The sequence below is a fragment of the Rhea pennata genome, chromosome 5 (genome assembly GCF_028389875.1).
Source record: "Rhea pennata isolate bPtePen1 chromosome 5, bPtePen1.pri, whole genome shotgun sequence".
Taxonomy (NCBI): domain Eukaryota; kingdom Metazoa; phylum Chordata; class Aves; order Rheiformes; family Rheidae; genus Rhea; species Rhea pennata.
In genome coordinates this window covers 24,190,119-24,207,230 of record NC_084667.1, presented here as the reverse complement: position 1 = coordinate 24,207,230, position 17,112 = coordinate 24,190,119, and the positions used below count along the sequence as shown (strand labels likewise).

Below are 17,112 nucleotides of genomic sequence, written 5' to 3'. Positions count from 1 at the left end.
AAGGCGGCTTCCACCCACCTTCGTGATGTGCACAGCCACCTGATAGATGAAGGAATTACTTAACAAAGCTGATGCTTTGTAGGTTTAACAGTTGCTTGCTGGGGATTAAATACAAGGCTGCAGAAAGTTCTCCCCTTCCTCTTTTGGAACTTTTAATATATCTGCTTGTAAGTACGAACAAATTTAGAGCCTAACAGTATGTTCACTTCATATAGTATTTCTTTAAAAAGAACTGATTTACAGATGTAAAGTTCAATGGATAGTATAAGGCAACTTTGGGTATCAGTAGCACTGTAGTGATGTATTGCTGTCCACCATCTAACTGACATACTATGACATGAGTTCACAGTTTTGAAACACAAGTGCCTGGAAATAAGAACGGCTACCTTTCTTTCTTTCTTTTCTTTCTTCTTCTCCCCCCCTTTTTTTTTTTTTTTTTTTTTTTTTTAAGTTTTAAGTATACTAGATTGAAAACTTGTTAGCTGCTGGATTTTGCCTTTCAAGCCCTATTAATACCCCAGTGCAGTTCGCGAGATTTAGAAGAAAACACTCTCACCTCTAAGATATCAGCAGTGGGAATTTCCATAGATTCTGTTCCTCCATAATATAAATACTGCATCAGCATCTGAAATGGGAAGAAGGCCAGGCATGAAGCTGTTACCACTGAAGTCACACAGGACTGTAACAGGCTGCGCTCCCCTTTCCGGGCAGACAGGAATCACGTGGTGTGCTGGCTCTTGCTACTGCTTTTGGCATTTTTCTGGTGTGGCAAATGTGCTACTTTCTAATATTCTTTCTTCCTCAGGTTTTGAAAAGGGCCCTGTTAAGGATTTTAGGCTGAGGGTGACAGTGTGTCTCTGAGCAACAGGAATGTCCTTGGAAAAATATTCCTTGCATGCTGATTTGTAAAGCCTTGCAGGCTGGTCACACACAGAGCTGCAGCTAGCTGGAGCGCTGAAGCTGCTGTGCCATGTGCACGTGTGGCGCAGGGACCTCCCAGCCGCCTGCCTCCCTGCCGCGCTTCTAATCAGCTTCCAGCCCCCCATCGGGGCCAGAGGAAAAGGCATAATTGTTTGCAGGGTGAGCCAGCCTCGGCTTTTGCGCTCTGAGCCACATGTGCACCTCTCCCCCACCCCAAACCACTACTGTCTTATCTAGGGAATAGCTAAATTTGGCGTTGGAAAGACAGGTCACCCCAGCGTGCTGGGTACCGCATAAGCAGGTGTGTAGATGACATGCTGTGCTTACCGCTCCTAACAACAGTGGTAACAAAACTAAGCTCCAATTTTAAAATGTTCTTATTTGTATAATGGCAGCATAGAGAAACAAAGCTACTTTCCAGCAGCAAATCCCTGAGGAGAACAAAGATCTCTATAGTGTGCTACAGTAATCTCAGTTATGCTGCACTGGACTGCACCACTAATCTCCTTAACTCACCTCATTTTATTTAACATCCAATTGTCTCTATGAAAGGTTTCACTCTTTTCATTCTTTTTGATTCATTGCTGCCTCCAGTGAAAAAAAAACAAAACACCTTCAGAAACCTTCTGATGTTAAAATAAACCTCCTTAAACTATTTTTAATTGTCCCTCTTTTTTTTTTATATATGGACATGGTCTGAGCTGCAGAGTTTGGATGCTGCCTGTACAGCACTGAATTATCACAGCCCCTTTCCACTATAGCAAAGATATTCTTACGGCCAACTTTGTTCCCTCTTAGAGAGGGGGCACTACTGCTAACAAACAAACAGCTTTGTATGGAAAGAGGAAAAAAAGACAAAAACCCTCCAGCCTGTAGTGAAACAGTTACACAGTCTTTCAGCTTTTCTGCACTTTCAGGTTTCCCTGTTCTGTCCCTTTTTTGCCTAATTTGAAATGCAGAGCTAGAAAGTTGGAACAACTTTTAACTATCACGTTTCCTTCTCTCTCTCTCTCTTTTTTTTTTTTAACTTTGGTAGTGCATTAAGTACCCTGCTTTCATTCATGATGGAGAGAATGTCCCTTAGGTCCATTAAATACAGAAATGTCATAAAAGCAAAGTGAAATTCTCAATTTCAAGCCCTCCTTGAAAGGGACACCATCAATTTCTGATCATCTGATTTGAATTAATATGAAGCTTGGCAGTCCTGCTGCTCTAACTAGGCTTACTTTTTTGCTTAACACAGCATGAAAATTGTGCCTGTGAACCTTTTATAAATACAAAACTACATTCAGTAAAAGACTTATTTGTCCTGCTTTATGGAAGAGTCAATTGCCTAGTAAAAATTGTAGGCTGGAGTTTTTTGTTCCAGGGTGCGTGCTAGCTGAAAAGCTTTGATACAGATCAAAATACTCCTAAAATGCAGCCAATCTCTACTTGTAAATTATCTCTGATATTAAGCCCCTGGCCCTTTTAGGTTCCAAAGTATGTGAGAAGATGAAAAGAGTAAAGAAAAGGTGGAGTAAGTTACATACATACCTTGAAAATATTGTATTTCATATCACTAATTTCAACAGTCTTGCTGCCTTGGCTGTCTTGCTCTGTTTTATTGGTCATTAGGGTCTTAAACCTGAAATGGTTTTAATAGATTTGTGTTAACAGATTTTGGTAATAGTACTTCAAGTCCTTATTACCCATTGACAAACAGCTCAAGCAAGGAGAAAATAAAGATCCTTCTTTGCATTTGTGATTTATAGCTATCAAAACACTTCCTTCATATCCAATGGCAGTTAGTTTGGAACTTCAGGGACAACTTGACCTGTAAATTGCCTGGGTGTGATTCAGTCTCACATTATCATAGTCGCAAAACACAGTTAACTTGCTAATATCAGAGAAGGCAACTAAATAACTGCAAGTGTACCAGGTTAGGGGTGCAATCTCCAGCAATTCTGGAGCAAGCCTAGCGCTAGCTACCACACACAGAGGGAGAATGGAAAAGCAGTGAACAGCTGGACATATGCACTCTAACTACTGCACAGGGTTTTCGGGAAAATTATTGGTTGGTTTATGTCAGTACAGCCCCGCAACTGGCTAGAAGAACCTACTCTTCCTCTCCTACTGTTCTTAACATGAGCAGAAGATGTGGCTTGATCTTGCAGACCTAAATCACAGTCCATAGTCCTTATTCTTAGCAGCAGCCCTACTGCAACTATGAGTGATCGACAGCTGGTCACACAAATGGACTAAACTTTCCTTAGGAACCTGTACTTACTTAGCTGTGGAAAGCAACTCACCTGTTCGATGCAGTAACCAGCAGGACTTTGTGTGCATAAAATAGCTTTCCTTCTACTAAGAAAGTGACATCAGACATTTCTTTATTGTTTAGAAAGTGAGGATCTGTTAAGGTAAGAAAAAAAAAAATATATATATATTTGAAATTGGATGCCTTGGGAAAAAAAAATCACAAGCAGCTTACTGTTTAAGTGAGCATCTCACCTAGCCGAGCTGGTAGCACCTTTCGGATTTCAGGAATGCCAGGTATAGGACTGCTGCCATAGCAATGGGTGAAGATGGATGCAAGCTGCTGATTGATAGAATCATTCTGTAAGGAAGGTGGAAGAGGTATCATCAGCCCTTTATAGTGAGGTTTCAAGCATGCTGTAAGAGTTCACTTGAGGCATGTAGAAACCCTACTTTAGAAGAGTAACCTCTGAATATGGGGACCAGAACATGGTCTAAACAGAAGTATGCTCTGATAGTATGCACTCAGCAACAGTTTACAAGCCAACATCAACCAAGGGAAAAAGAGCCCATGAGCAAAAGCTCAGTCCTCTGCTCCTTGCTCTGCAACAGCTGAGCCAACAGTGTGTTCTCAGCAGCATTTGATTCATAGCATCCATTCACTGTCAGATACTGGGCTCTGGTTCATAGTCCGTAATTGTTTTTAGTTGGACAGTTATCTCTTGCTGTTAAAACAATTAAAACATATGTTGTAGTAACCAATTACAGAGGTATCAAGAGTCATATACCCTGCTCAACTTCCCCTGTCTGTGCATTTCAAATATATCTCTGCTACAGTCAGAATACAGGCACCCTCTTCCTCATAACATGAAGGGCAACAGCCTCTTGGAAGAGAACATGGTAGCAATTAGATGAACTTTTCTGAAAGATGAGGCAGCTAAACTATAGACCATGGATGAACTCCATTCTACAGATGCATTGAAAAAAAAGGAAAAAATGTTCAGAAGTAGCCATTAAATAAAAGAAAATCTGTAAGGAAAATGTTGCTGAACAAAAGCAGTGTTCAAAAAACTCCTAGAAGATGCTGCTGAAAAAACCCGAAGTGCCTGGTATTTTATTGGTAACTCTTCCTGTTACAGGCTCAAAAGTCTCAAAAACCAGTTGCTGATCTAGACTTTAACAGAATAGCTTTCATTTCTATTGAAATGAAAGGCTTTACCGTAGGGCTGTTTCTGTGACTTTCTGTCAATGGGCCGTATGTGAATTTAGATAAACACTACAGGGCCATCTTTATACCATAGCTCAGTGGGGACCTTGCGCAGAGTTTTACTTTTGTTGTGTAGTGACTTGTGTAACAGCAAAAGGCCTGGCTCTAACACTTGATTTTGATATTGTTACAAAATTAATGATTACTTTGCTGGTTTTGAGGATATCAAACATGAGCTGCAACCCTTCATTAACCAACTCTTCATTATAGTCCTCTTCCTTTATGGTGACAAACTCTCGTAAGAGTGTCTGTACAACTGAGTAGCGAGACTGGTAGAAGGTTGTCCGCAGCGACTCGATCCACACGTGGAGCTTCCATGGGACTCCTGTAGCCATAACAAAAAGGACAGTGAAAGATGGTTTTCTGAAGTACCTGTGGGTGGATACTTCTGCTGCTAGCACGAAAGATCTGCTTCAGTGCTACTATTTATTACATTTGCGAAAGTGTAATTAATTCACCTACACTGAACATGTGGAAGGCAGGTATTTTTGTTTTGGTATTAAAGATGACTGAACTGGGTCATGGGCAAATTGAGTGACTTGCTTACAATAGCAGAGAATTGCTACCAGGACCATAAGTTAGAATTTCCTCTGACTATTAAAGTCCAGAAACTCCCTATTGTCTTTTTAGCTTCCTCAGTAGTCAGAACCACAATATACATTTGAACTAAATTCTTTAAGAATACTTCTCACACTGTTTGTGTAATCTTTTCTCCTGGTAACCTGTAACAGTCTAGACACATATACTAGAAAGCCTCTCTTTCCTACCTTTAGATCAAATGTATTCTTTCACCTTTAAACCATTTAATTGCTGATGTTATCTTTGTTTTTGAGAGTAGCCTCTTTAGCACTGAGTTTTAGGTGTCAGAATGTCTGACTAAGGGAAATGCTGTTGTTTTAACTCTTGGGAACAGATGAGCTACCTTTTCAAAAGTGAGAGAAATCCCAGATCAATGGGAATTTGAAAAAACTTGTAAGAAGCCTGGAACAAATTTTTATGTAAATTACAGAATGATTAAGTTAAAAATGATTCTCTTAAGCTTAGGATAGCTTTGAAGGGAGTTACAGACTCTTCTCTAAATGACATGTGCAGGGGAAAAATAGCTGTTTCAGTCCCTAAATAGTGCTTGCTGCACAACTCCCAAAATAAAGAAAACAGCCTACCAAGGGTCCTGAGTTCCATGGTGATGTCCACGTAGCCATGCTCAGCGCTGTAGTACATGGCCTCCTGCAGAGCCTTCATTCTTGTTTTACACAGCCTGACTTGTCCCTCACTGGAGCTGCCCTGGCTGGAGGTGTCACTCTCCACTCCCTCAGCTAAAATCTCCTCCAGTGAGAGGACATCTCCCTTCAGTTGCTGGGGCTGGGTCAGGAGCTTGCGTAGAACATTCCTGAGGAGGAAGAAGAGGTGTCACTCATTAATAAATGATGTAGCAAAAATTCAGGCAGGACTATGGTGATTCAGGGACTTGACAGACATCCTCTGGCAGACATGTAGAAACATTTAAGATAGTCTCCCCCTTATGTTACAAACTCATCCCCTGATCGCAAAGACAGAAGAACAGAATATGCTCCTGTGCCTTAATGGTGCCAATGCACATTTTAGAGTGTTAGGATACTGATTTCTATTGGAGCCTTCACTTAAGATTGGCAGAAGGAAGCATATCTCCATGCCGAAGTGTGGTAACATCTTAAGATCTTAAGGAAGATTTTACCAGAGTGTCTGTTAGAAGCCTTGTGTTTTCCTGAATGACCATCTTCAAGGACTTCAAGGACTGTTAGTCTGTTTCTTTAGTCAGACTTGCTTTCTGTGTCAGTAAATTCAAACCATAAAAAATGATAGTTCTGCATCATTAATTCCAGGGAGAATTTTTTTTGTTTTGAAATTTCACACAGCAGATACAAGAAACAGGCTTTCTCGTGTCCAAACAGTACCTTTAGAAAGCTTGCGTCGTAGTCTCCCTACAGGTAGCAGGCACCTGCAGCAGACATCCCAGGAAATCCACCCCAGTATTCAGCCCTGACACTAAGCTGCCACTAGCTGGTGCTCTCCTTGCACCCACACTGCTCGTGTGGTGCGTGATTCACAATGCTTAATTCTGTGCTTTAAGATCGCCCTACCCTACAGATTCAGGAATAAGCCTTGAACTTCATGTTTGCATGGCTAGATGTTACAGAAGATAGTGGGATGGGAACAGAATTGGCAACAAAACACTGTTTTATTCTGTAAATAACAGCATTAGACAGATCCAGTTCTAGTGAATTTTGGGCCTTGTTAGAATATGGGATATTTTCTCTAGCATACCCAGATGTGTGGTGTATTTAGAGGTGCACTTGTAGCACCACTGTAAAGCAAGGCTGTGTGTAAGTAAGGTAGCTACTCTTTACCCTGCTACAAGAAGTGCCTGCTGTAAGGGCCTCTGGATATCACTGCCCCATCTCCATGAGCAGTTTGGGGCTGTTTTAATTGGCTCGTTATGCTAATATATTTTCTGGGAATAGACTTGGAAGGATTTCTAGATGAGTTTTTAAGTAATGTCTTATTTCAAAGTAACAACCCTGCAAAAAGTCAGGGATGGAAAACCCAAAAAGGCTTTTCATTGTTTTAATGACTGATCTCTTGGTCAGTCATCCAGAAACCAGAGATTCAGTCAACCAAATTCCATTCCAGGCTATTTATTTTTGCCACCTTAATGTGATTTGATTTGGTCTCAGAACACAAACCACTATCTTCATAACCTATCTATAGGTGAAACTTAATTAAGTAATCTGCTCATATATGGCCTAGAGACAACTTCCATTCACTCTTGCTTAGTGCTGCAGAGCTAGATCATCAAATAGGAGAATTAAAAAAAGCAAAGACATTTCTGTTGCATTTTGTACCTTTGACTAAAATGCAACCCCTTCTTTTTTTTCAAAGTTCTAGTTATTGCGTAAGGAAAGGCTTACATAAACTGTCTTGAGGAGATGCAACAGAAAGCAACCAGCAGTTTAAAGAAGAGTTCAATCCCCCAAAAGGCTCAAACACAGCACTATCTATATCAGAATCAAAACAGTCTGTGATATTATGCTGAATTAAAAAATGGTTGCTACCAGGAGAGTCTTAACCCCATCTTCTGAACTGCACATCCAGGGACTGGGGCAAGACCTATAATATAAATCAGATAGATAGGAATAAGGCTACGGTGGTAGCCTTAGCCAAAATATCTCTTCTGGACATGAATGATGCTTTACCTGTGTCCATGTGCAGCTGAATGACTAAAGCAATTCATATCTTCATGAAGGGATGAAGACATACCATTGACTTCCAACATACTCAGAAGGGGATCAGCACCTCTACTTAGTAATAAGCTGACCAATTCGTAGTTCCCTAGGAAAAAAAATGATAGAAACATGATGATTTTTTTTGAAATCATAACATAGGACTGCTAACCAGCAGGTGGTACCAGCAACTTTTGTGCTAACCAACTAAGGCTTTCAAAGCATCCAGCAAGCTTGCATGTGTCCTCATAACATCTCTGAGAGAGAGAAACTGAGTCAGAAAGCAAACAAATTACCTAATAATGCACAACTTGCTAAAGGCAGAACGGAAAGAGAATTGAATTGGTCTGACACTTCCAATACCAACATCTTTGTAGATAAATAGAAAGCACAACTATTTTTTAGGCTTTAAGTAAGTTTTATGTATCACCTTTTTACTTAAGCTGTAAGTAGACATGTATGCAACTAGTTTAATTAGGATCATTTTCTCAGCTGTCCATTTGCTGGTGTATGCGGTTAACAGAGAAGGCTAGAAGGGGGCTGCTGTAAGCTGCATTCACTCACTACAGCTTCCGTGAAACCACCTTGCAGGCAAGGCATCAGTGCAGTTTGCATTTGGCCAGGTCTCCTTTCTGCCATTTTCACGAGACATGGTGAGGAGCAGTGGCAAGAGACCTAGCACAATACGTATCTGTCACTGGGAAGGGAGGAGGCTATTTTGAATCCCTCCAGTAATCCCTCTTGGAGCAGAGCAGGTCACAGACCCATCTTCACAAAGGCACAAAAATTAACCAGAAGGAAATGAGGGATAAAAAAAAGTAAAAACAGTTAGAGGTAAAGCGTTGGAAAACAAATACTTTTGGGCTAGCACAGATCTCTTTGCAAAATTCTAAACTGTTCTTGTGACAACTAGGCAGAAGTATTGCAGACTACTTTATAATTTAATAAATTATAAAACAAATTATGTAGCATTTTTTTTCCTCAGGCTGAATTTAAACTTGCTAATTTTTTGCATCTGAAAGTTATTTAGATCCAAGACATGCCCAGACTAGGCAGTAGCTGTTTTAAGTTTCTTTACAGTACCCTGTGCAAAGCAGGAGGTGTTTTAGGCCTCAGCTTTACTGTGGAGGCTGTTGGCAGGCGATGAGAGCTGGTACTAGGGGCAGAAGTGGATACTTGTTTAGTGGCCCATCAGCTTTTGCCATGTGATGATAAGCTGTTAGTCACTGCCAAACCACACTGGGTTCTTATAAGTGTTTTAGAAATGAAAAATGCTGACTTACTGGTATCCAACTCACAGTGCTACCCATTTGAAATCTTTGTTATATCCCACAAGGTCTTAGAATGCAGTGCAAAATGAATCCTAATGCATTTTTACAGATCTACTGACCTGAGCATGAATCAGCTGTGGTTGTTGTGTGGTAACAAGAGACAGTGTGCGCTGCAGCCACAGTAAACTCACCTGCCGCAGAAGCCAGCTGAAGTGGGGTCTCAGCGTAATTGTCTTCTCCACTGTTAACAGCAGAGCCCTCCACATGGGCACCAGCATCCAAGAGCAGCTGCAAAAGATGCATTAAAGACAAGGAGTTGAGAAAAGAGCAATTCAGAAAGACATAACAGAAGAGACTGTGTTTATAAAGAAAACCAGTTGATTTATGGTGAAGAGTGCATGCACACAAAGGGGCATCTCAAAGGCTAAAGCAAAATATCCCTTGCAAGGCAAACTTCTCTCACATTTCCTTTCTGTCTACGGCTAAAGCCTCCATGAACATCAGTTTAGAGATTTCTTATTTTCTTTTGCTTTTCTGTACTTTTAATGTGAATTTATTCTGCTGGAAGGTGCTCAACTGGAATCTCAGAAACAACCTCTTTTAAAAAAAATGAAATAAAATTTAAATCTCCCATATGAGCATGGTTTTGCTAATTTAATTCCCAAACTCCAAAGGGCTCTGCAGTCAGAGCTTCTCCTGAGCGCAGGAAGTCCATCTCATTTAGTTTCATGCTGTGCACAGGAAACAGGGTACCTTCAGGGAATTAGCCCTGGAGGCCAGACATACCTCTCGGGCCCCACGGAGTCCGGATAAGGAGGCCACAGCAGCTTCAGGGGTTTGCCGCACACAGAGCCTGCTTCACTGAGCACACCGAGCTACGTCATTTGTTTCGCGGGGGAAACGACCCTCGCCCAGACGAAGGGGAGAAGGTTGTGCGACGCTGGGATCTTTTACAGCTGCCTAGCACTGGCTTAGTGCCAGTCAGCGTTCAGGCACCCGGCACACCGCTCGCAGCCGCGGACCCGAGGAGCTGCTCCCCTCTTGCTGGCAGTGGGAGCAGACCAGGCGTCCATCAGCCCGGTGCTGCTACCTGCCATGGAGGTTTGGCCACCGAGTCCAGCTGCCTGTGCTGCATAACACTGTCACAACTGAACAGTCTCAGTCATCCCCAATTAATTATAACTCTGGCCTTAGTACAAACAGCATATATAGTCACGTTTTCATTATAAAACTGTGTGTATAGCACTGTCGACTGGTTCATTGGCTAGTTTGTTTCTCTCTCACGAGATACCAACTTTTTCCATGCAATTATCACATAATAGACCTTAACGGGACAGATGATTTCATACACCAGTTTCAGAGAAAGCAGACAGCTACCCTTTAATAATGATCACTGAATGAAAAGTATGTAAGCTTTAAAAGTTTCAAACAAAATAAAATAAACAAACATTGTGGATAATGCAGTCTAACAGAAGCTTTGACATACTTGGGTACATCTCCTGGGAGAGTCACACTCTTGCCCTGTACGTTAATTAAAGTGGTCCAACTTCTATAACACCAGAGACGGCACTGGCAATTGGCCAGAATCTAATATTTGTAATTATTTACAAATGTACACAAACAAAAAAAAAAAAGAGTGTGTACAACCTCCATTTGCTTGCATCTTTTTTTTTCCTTTTGAGCAGACGGTAAATTAAATTCACCAGTAATTGAAAAGCTGCAGTGACTAATTTTGAATTCCTCCTGGAGTCAGAGTAGGATTTCCAGGATTGTGCCCTACTCTGCTGCCTCCTGCATTAACTCCACAGAAAGGAGAACACGGAGGGTGCAAAAGGCTATGCTGCCATGACAGTCGGCTGGGTCTTGCTCATACCGTTCTCAGGTATTAGAGAGAGAGCTATGAATCATGTGCTGCCATCAGAGCAGAAATGAACATGCACCTAAATTTGCATATGTAAAAATATAAACCAATTAATATCTAGCAATGTCAGAAAGCATCCCCACCAAGAAGTACTTGTAGCTGCTCCCCCATGAAGCACCAGCACATCTAATATCATAGAAGTGATTGTGCTGCTTCTTTCAGGAACTGGTAAGCCCTTAACCAACACTGAAAACAAAGAAAGACGAATAAGGAGACATACTAGCTTCCATTATCAAAGCCTCACTAGATATTAAGTAATCAATTTGCAAATCTTTGAGAAAAGCATCAGTTGTATTCTCTGCCTTTAAAGAACAAATGATTCTTCACTGATTTTAGAAGGCTTCCACAAAAGTACACATGGAGCCGACGACTGACGCGTGCTTAAGCAGCCTGAGAGCGAGGGTGCCTGCCCAACACCCAGCTCGCTGCAGCGCTTCAGTCCGTCAGCGTTTGCTTTAAAGACTCCTGACTGGTGGATTTCCGCTGCTTACCTGAACAACGGATATATGCCCGTGTAATACTGCAAAGGTAAGAGCAGTCCAGTGCCGGCTGTCAGGATGGACTGAAGGGTACCGTGGAGAGGTGCTGGGAACCTGGGGAAATGGAAGCAGAGAGTTATTAACCATCGCAGTATCTGTCCCCCATTACCTTTAGACTTTTACATATCTGGCTTTTCATTTCGTAAGTGACAACCCCTGGGAGTGGTAACTAATGCCATTTAGAGAACGCTGCCAGCACTAGTCACTCTGGCCTGTTGTCCCCTGGGCCTTTTTAATGGGCCTACTGGTTTCTTGTACTGGCAGCTCTTTCAGGAAGGAAGCCCTCTTACCCCCTCCAGCCCTATTAGGCTTGCCAGTGCAAATCATAACTGGAGCCGCTGAGTGTTCCAAGGGGCTTTGAAAGTGTTTTTTTTTTTTTTTTTAATCTCACAAACCCTCGAAGCAATGGTTTCTGAAAGAAGTGCCTTGCTCTGAGGCTGGTACAGAAGCTTCTAGAAATGAAGCCTTCAGCTGGCAGGAGAGATTTCATAACCGCTCGTGTTAGTTTACAGATCAAGGATGAGTAACTGAGGGGAGAGGACCCTTCATTACTCACTGGTATATCCAAATTCGCTCCAGCATCTATAAGCATTTGGACCATGGCTTCATCTCCAGCAGCGCAGGCATACATTAGTGGGGTCACGCCCTTCAGGAAGGAAAAAAAGAGGCAGTTACTTTTCTATACAAATCATCACTAAAACTATCTGTCACAGCTAGAGTGAGTTTGACTCTTACATGCAGTGTATGAGCAGGAGCAGCATGTGTACGAGCACAAACCATTTGGTTTCTGTGCCTCATGGGCACAATGGACTAGAATGGGCAGGGGCAAAAGTTAGACCAAAGCACCAGGGCACAGGACTGCAGGGCTCCCAAAGGGATCGCTCCAAACCTCAGTCCCTGCACGGTCACTACTCTGGAGTCATCGTTTCACAATCATTTCTCAGATCATTTGTAGCCAGATGAAAAAAAAGCAGAAAACGCCACAAATGTACGCTGTTGAATATATTTGGCAAATATTATTGCCATTGCTAAATGGTAATATTTCAGTATTTCTGAAGAATATTTCAGCATTTCTATCTCATAAACCAGTATCTTTCCTTTCCTCTCTCTCTCTCTCCTGCTCTCTCTAGCCCCTCAAGCAGCAAACCATGAAGGCTCAGAGATTAATTATGAGAGAAATGAGCCTTACTCTTACTTACAAAGAGTTCGTTCCAGAAGTAGCCAAGACCAGAAAGGAAATGGCCTAGCAAAATCTACTCTTGATCACTTCTTAGGGCTTTTTCCTGCCCTTAATTATTCTGCGAGTTTGAAATTTTCCACAGGCAGCATCTTTAATGCTCATTAGGCAATAATATAGCTTCATCTTAAACAGTTGGACCTGGATTGTATAGCAGAAGTAAACCTCAGGGAGGAGTTTCAACATATCTGCAAAGGCATCTCTTCAAAACAGCAACAATTCCCATCTTCCTGCATTTGAGGCAGTTCTAGACATTTGCAAAGATGGGGAGCTTTTTAAATTGAAGAAAAAAAGAGTTTGTTTCCTGGGTGATGGTGTGTTGTTTTTTAGGGGAGGCATCCATGTTAGAGATGAGTGAACCTCACTGAGAATTCAAAAGTCAGGTCTGCAGGCACAAGCCCATATTTACTGCCATGGCCAGGGTTTTAGAACTACAAGGTTTGCACAGACTTATCTTTTCTTTTGGCTGACATAATTTTTGCATTCCCTACTTACTCCTCAAGATTCATTTTATTTTTCAAGTTCAGAGATCTGGAAAAAAAAAACCCTCAAACAAAGGATGACTTAGCTAATGACAGCTCATTCTTGTTGCTGTGACAGCTGTAATGAGTGCTCATTGGAAGAGGAGGATTTTTTTTTAATTAAAAGCTAATTCAATGCAGTGAATGATGCCCCAGAGAACAGAGTCTGCTGTTATTTGATGGACTGACAGCACAAGCAGAAGCAGCTAAAGACTCCACAAACTACCCAGTTCCTATGCTACAATGTAGTTGAGCAGGGAACACTATAAAACAAAAATATAGCTACCTCAGTGTAGCTGAGCTACTTCAGCAAAGCTACCAAGGGATACTAACACTGCAGGGGTTTTCTGTGCTATGTCTTACTCTCTAAAACATACTGAGCATTTATAGTTCACTTCATACAGACTGCCTGAAAGCCATCAGACAGTAACACCTTTTGGTCAGTCATCACTGACCTGGACTGGGTTTCAGCTGATGAACCAGAAGAGAGCATAGCTTCCAAGTGCTTTTTGGCAGCGTAGCTTTGAAACTGTCCTCGCATTAAGACAACATCAGACTTTCCATTCACTGTCAGCATATTAACCTGTCTTCCATTAGTGGCTGAAACATGCCATCCAAGGAACAGACCTACATTCCAGCTGATAAAGAAACAACTCACCCTAGGCGCTTTTCTTTCCTTTTTTTTTTTTCTTTCCTTTTTCCAAGGGATACATTTTCAGACTAAAACACAAGCTAGAATTAGAAAGGCTTTAGAGATGTAACACCTAAGACCTCATGCATTGATTTGCTCCACTGAGGGGAGGACACAATTTGTTCACACAAAGAACATTTTTCTTTAGTTTTATGGCATACCTGATCATCCATAGTATTAACCCCATCAGGTCCCAGTGCATCTATTGCTTGGTTGATCAGATCTGTCCTTCCACAATTTAACATTCGGAAACCCAGATCCTGCTGGAATTTTTCAGTAGCAGCCTTAGCATCCAGTCTCCGGAAGGAACTAAAACAGCATTCAGGCCTGCAAAGGACAAAATTTCTATAGTTTTGTTTTGTTTTTTGCCTCATCTCCTACCAAAATCAGACTTATGAAATCTTGTGGTTTTGCCCATCATATACCTTCCCCACAGGGTAATAACTTCTGAAAATTTGGCTAACATCAGCCATGCCAGAGGTGGAAGTTTTAAGTCTTAGAGACAGCAAGTTCTTAAAAACACTGCAAAAAAGCAGTGCCCAAGTAGAGGCACCTTGTTGGTGCCCTGCTCTGAGGAAGAAATCCTTATTCCTTCTACAACCAGGTGAGGTAGTTTCTACTCAGCCCCTCGCTACAAGGGCAGCTCGGAACCAGGCACGGCCTGTGCCGCGTCTTACCCAGCCAAACGGGAAGGGGTGCGGGAATGTGCCTGTACCACGATGGGCAAATACACAGAGCAACCGGGCTACCACAGCAGCGAGGTGCTTGTGGTGGTGGAGGCACAGGCCTCACAGGATGCCCATCTGCAGAAATCAGGTTTCATTGGTTCTGCTTCTCACCGCCCCCCCTCCCCGCAGTTGTTTTAAATAAGTAACTAGCTGCATATAGTATGTTTTGAGATGGCTTTATGTATGATGTGTATTTTCCTGTAGAAATTTTTATTGTATAATGATAGTCCATCAAAGATAAATAAAACACATTAAAATGAGGAAAAATAGGTGGTGAGAAAGTACATATACAGAAAATATCAGTATAGTTCTGCGATGGAACAATTATGCTGTCTGTCTGCCAGACTAGCTATTACTTTGCAATAAAAGACATTTCTGAAGAAGATAATGAGCCTTTACATTCTTTCTGAGAAAAAAAATCTGTTTTTTCAAAATGAAATTTAGGTAATGGAACATTCTCAACTCTTTTCCAATACTTCAATGAAAGGAAGTGTATTAACATTTTTATGAGGCTCTATTAAAACCTTATCCTCTAGATGACTATCAAATGACCTTTATCTTGTTTGGAAGGAGTCCAGAGATTACGATAAATTCTCTGGTTATCAGCTCAGAGACTTCTGAATTCCAAACCTGGAAGCGCATCTCCTTCACTGAAGGAACGCTGCCAAACTGGAGGTGTTTCCTATCTCATTTGGGCACCGACGTGGTCAGCTCTTTGATGTTATTTCAGGGTGGATGCCTTCTCCACTAGTTGTCTGGTTTTCAGCACAGGCTGCTGTGCTAACTCCCAATGAGTGAGATATTGGCCTGCCAAGTTCCTTTGAAAAATGAGATTCTTTCAACACCGCTAACCTCTTCTGGAAACTTTGTATGGCCTGCCAGATAAGTAAAACACTCATCGCTTTACTTAGAAGACTTGAGATGAATCTTATTCAAGTATTAATTCATCTGGTCATTTTTTATGCTTCTGAACTTGCATGGATGGCTGATGACAAATGGTGACCAGCTGCTACACACAATGTGCTGAGCTAACAAAAATCAGCCCACGGCCAGTCACATTGTCACAGGGGAAACCAGGATCCCACCGCAGCTGCTTTCAGAAAGGAACTAGATCAGAGTATGGTTTGGGCAACAGTCAGCTAGGAAGCAAAGTGACAGTCTTGGAGTCACCAGCTCTTTGGAGATACATCTGTGAATAAAGTGTAGCTCTGAGGCAGCTGAGGACAAATATCTGAACAGAAGACAAACTCTCTGAAGCATCCACATACTAGATAATGACACATACAGTACAGAGCATGATGAAAACAGTAAGGCAAAAGTAAGCTACAGCTCACTGCTAGACATCATAAACTTTCAATGCTAGAGCTAGGCCAGCCAATTAATACGACTGCTCGGGCAAGGTAACTGTACGGTATCATGACACTAAAATATTTTATAAAATATGGTAACACAACTTTTATATAAGACAAGAAGTCTATGCGAAGAAACAAAATAAAAAGATATTACTGCCTGAAATCCAGTGAACCTCAGAAAATAAATGAAAGGGTTTAAAGGCCTAGCACCTGTCCTTGCACACAGTTTCTATTCTGTTAACAGGCATGATTCCACTCAGTGGTATTTAGATGTGTTGTTGGGGTGGGCAGGTGGGCATGCATGCGTGGGTGAGTTCACTAACTAGTCCTGCAGAGCAAACAGAAAAACAAACCAGTTGCACAGAGCTGTCAGAGAAACATAGTAAAAATGTGGACTGCACATCCCAGTGCAGAGCTGCCAGGAGGCTGCTTCTGCAGGCAGATGAGCTCAGGTACAAAAATCTGAAGTATCGTTTGTAGGTTTTACTTCTCGGGGACCCACAAGCTTAGCCCACGCCACACTTCCTGGCAGCAAGTTACTACACACTTGCCGCTCTGCAGTAAGTGCTTGACAGCCTGCTCTTGATGTATGCAGAGTAAGTAGCTTTTTCTTTTAGAGAGTGATAAAAGGTGAAGCATCTTACATGAGCCAGAGGGAAAAGTGCTCACACAGGCACAACTGCTGTGCAGCAGCTGTACCCACAGCACGTTTTCTGTATGTGAGCTGTTACGCTGCGGGGAAGAGAGGCAAACTCTCTTGCACGCTTCCTAGGGTAAAGCCTGTACTCGGGCAGGTGCCCAGACTGCAGCTCCCGTGATCGCTCAGCCGTGCCCAGGCAATAACGGGAAGAACTGAAGGTGGTGGGAGAGTGGGGAAGGGGAGAGGGACAAGGTCCTAGTTTGGAAGGGCAAGTACAGCCTGTGCCTTGAAGGGGTAGGAGCAGAAGCCTGGTGCGTTATTTGGGATTCATAAGCAAGCTAACTCCATGTGAGGTGGCTCCTGCTAGTGAGTGATTAAAATCTATCCTGCTGTGAGGAAAGGAAGTCTTTGTCCCTAACTTTTGATTAGTGATCTCTACTAGTACTTGCAACAGTAGTAGAAATTACTACAGAGACTGTGTGATAATAACTGAATATTAAAATCCATAAATTTGTATTTAAATTTA

At 42.0% G+C, this 17,112-nt stretch overlaps 2 protein-coding genes across 3 annotated transcripts in view; one reads left to right on the top strand and one right to left on the bottom strand.

The window, feature by feature from the left end:
- Positions 1–9,550, top strand: part of NAT10 (N-acetyltransferase 10) — a 46,829-nt gene extending 37,279 nt beyond the window's left edge. The window contains exon 29 of one of the 2 annotated variants that reach the window (XM_062576392.1): positions 9,067–9,550. The gene's annotated coding sequence lies outside the window, so the exon portion shown is untranslated. Of the gene's footprint in view, positions 1–451; positions 476–9,066 lie in introns of those variants that run through there. The other variant, XM_062576393.1, reaches the window with a different exon arrangement.
- ABTB2 (ankyrin repeat and BTB domain containing 2) overlaps positions 1–17,112 on the bottom strand; it is a 141,498-nt gene that overhangs the window by 4,517 nt on the left and 119,869 nt on the right. Inside the window, exons 5-15 of the mRNA XM_062576394.1 lie at positions 14,028–14,193; positions 11,974–12,063; positions 11,370–11,471; positions 9,149–9,245; positions 7,660–7,795; positions 5,590–5,816; positions 4,573–4,751; positions 3,415–3,520; positions 3,213–3,315; positions 2,458–2,548; positions 557–625 (exon numbers count right to left, since the gene is read on the bottom strand). Of these exons, the coding sequence (XP_062432378.1) occupies positions 557–625; positions 2,458–2,548; positions 3,213–3,315; positions 3,415–3,520; positions 4,573–4,751; positions 5,590–5,816; positions 7,660–7,795; positions 9,149–9,245; positions 11,370–11,471; positions 11,974–12,063; positions 14,028–14,193 (1,366 nt within the window). The remainder of the gene's footprint in view (positions 1–556; positions 626–2,457; positions 2,549–3,212; positions 3,316–3,414; positions 3,521–4,572; positions 4,752–5,589; positions 5,817–7,659; positions 7,796–9,148; positions 9,246–11,369; positions 11,472–11,973; positions 12,064–14,027; positions 14,194–17,112) is intronic.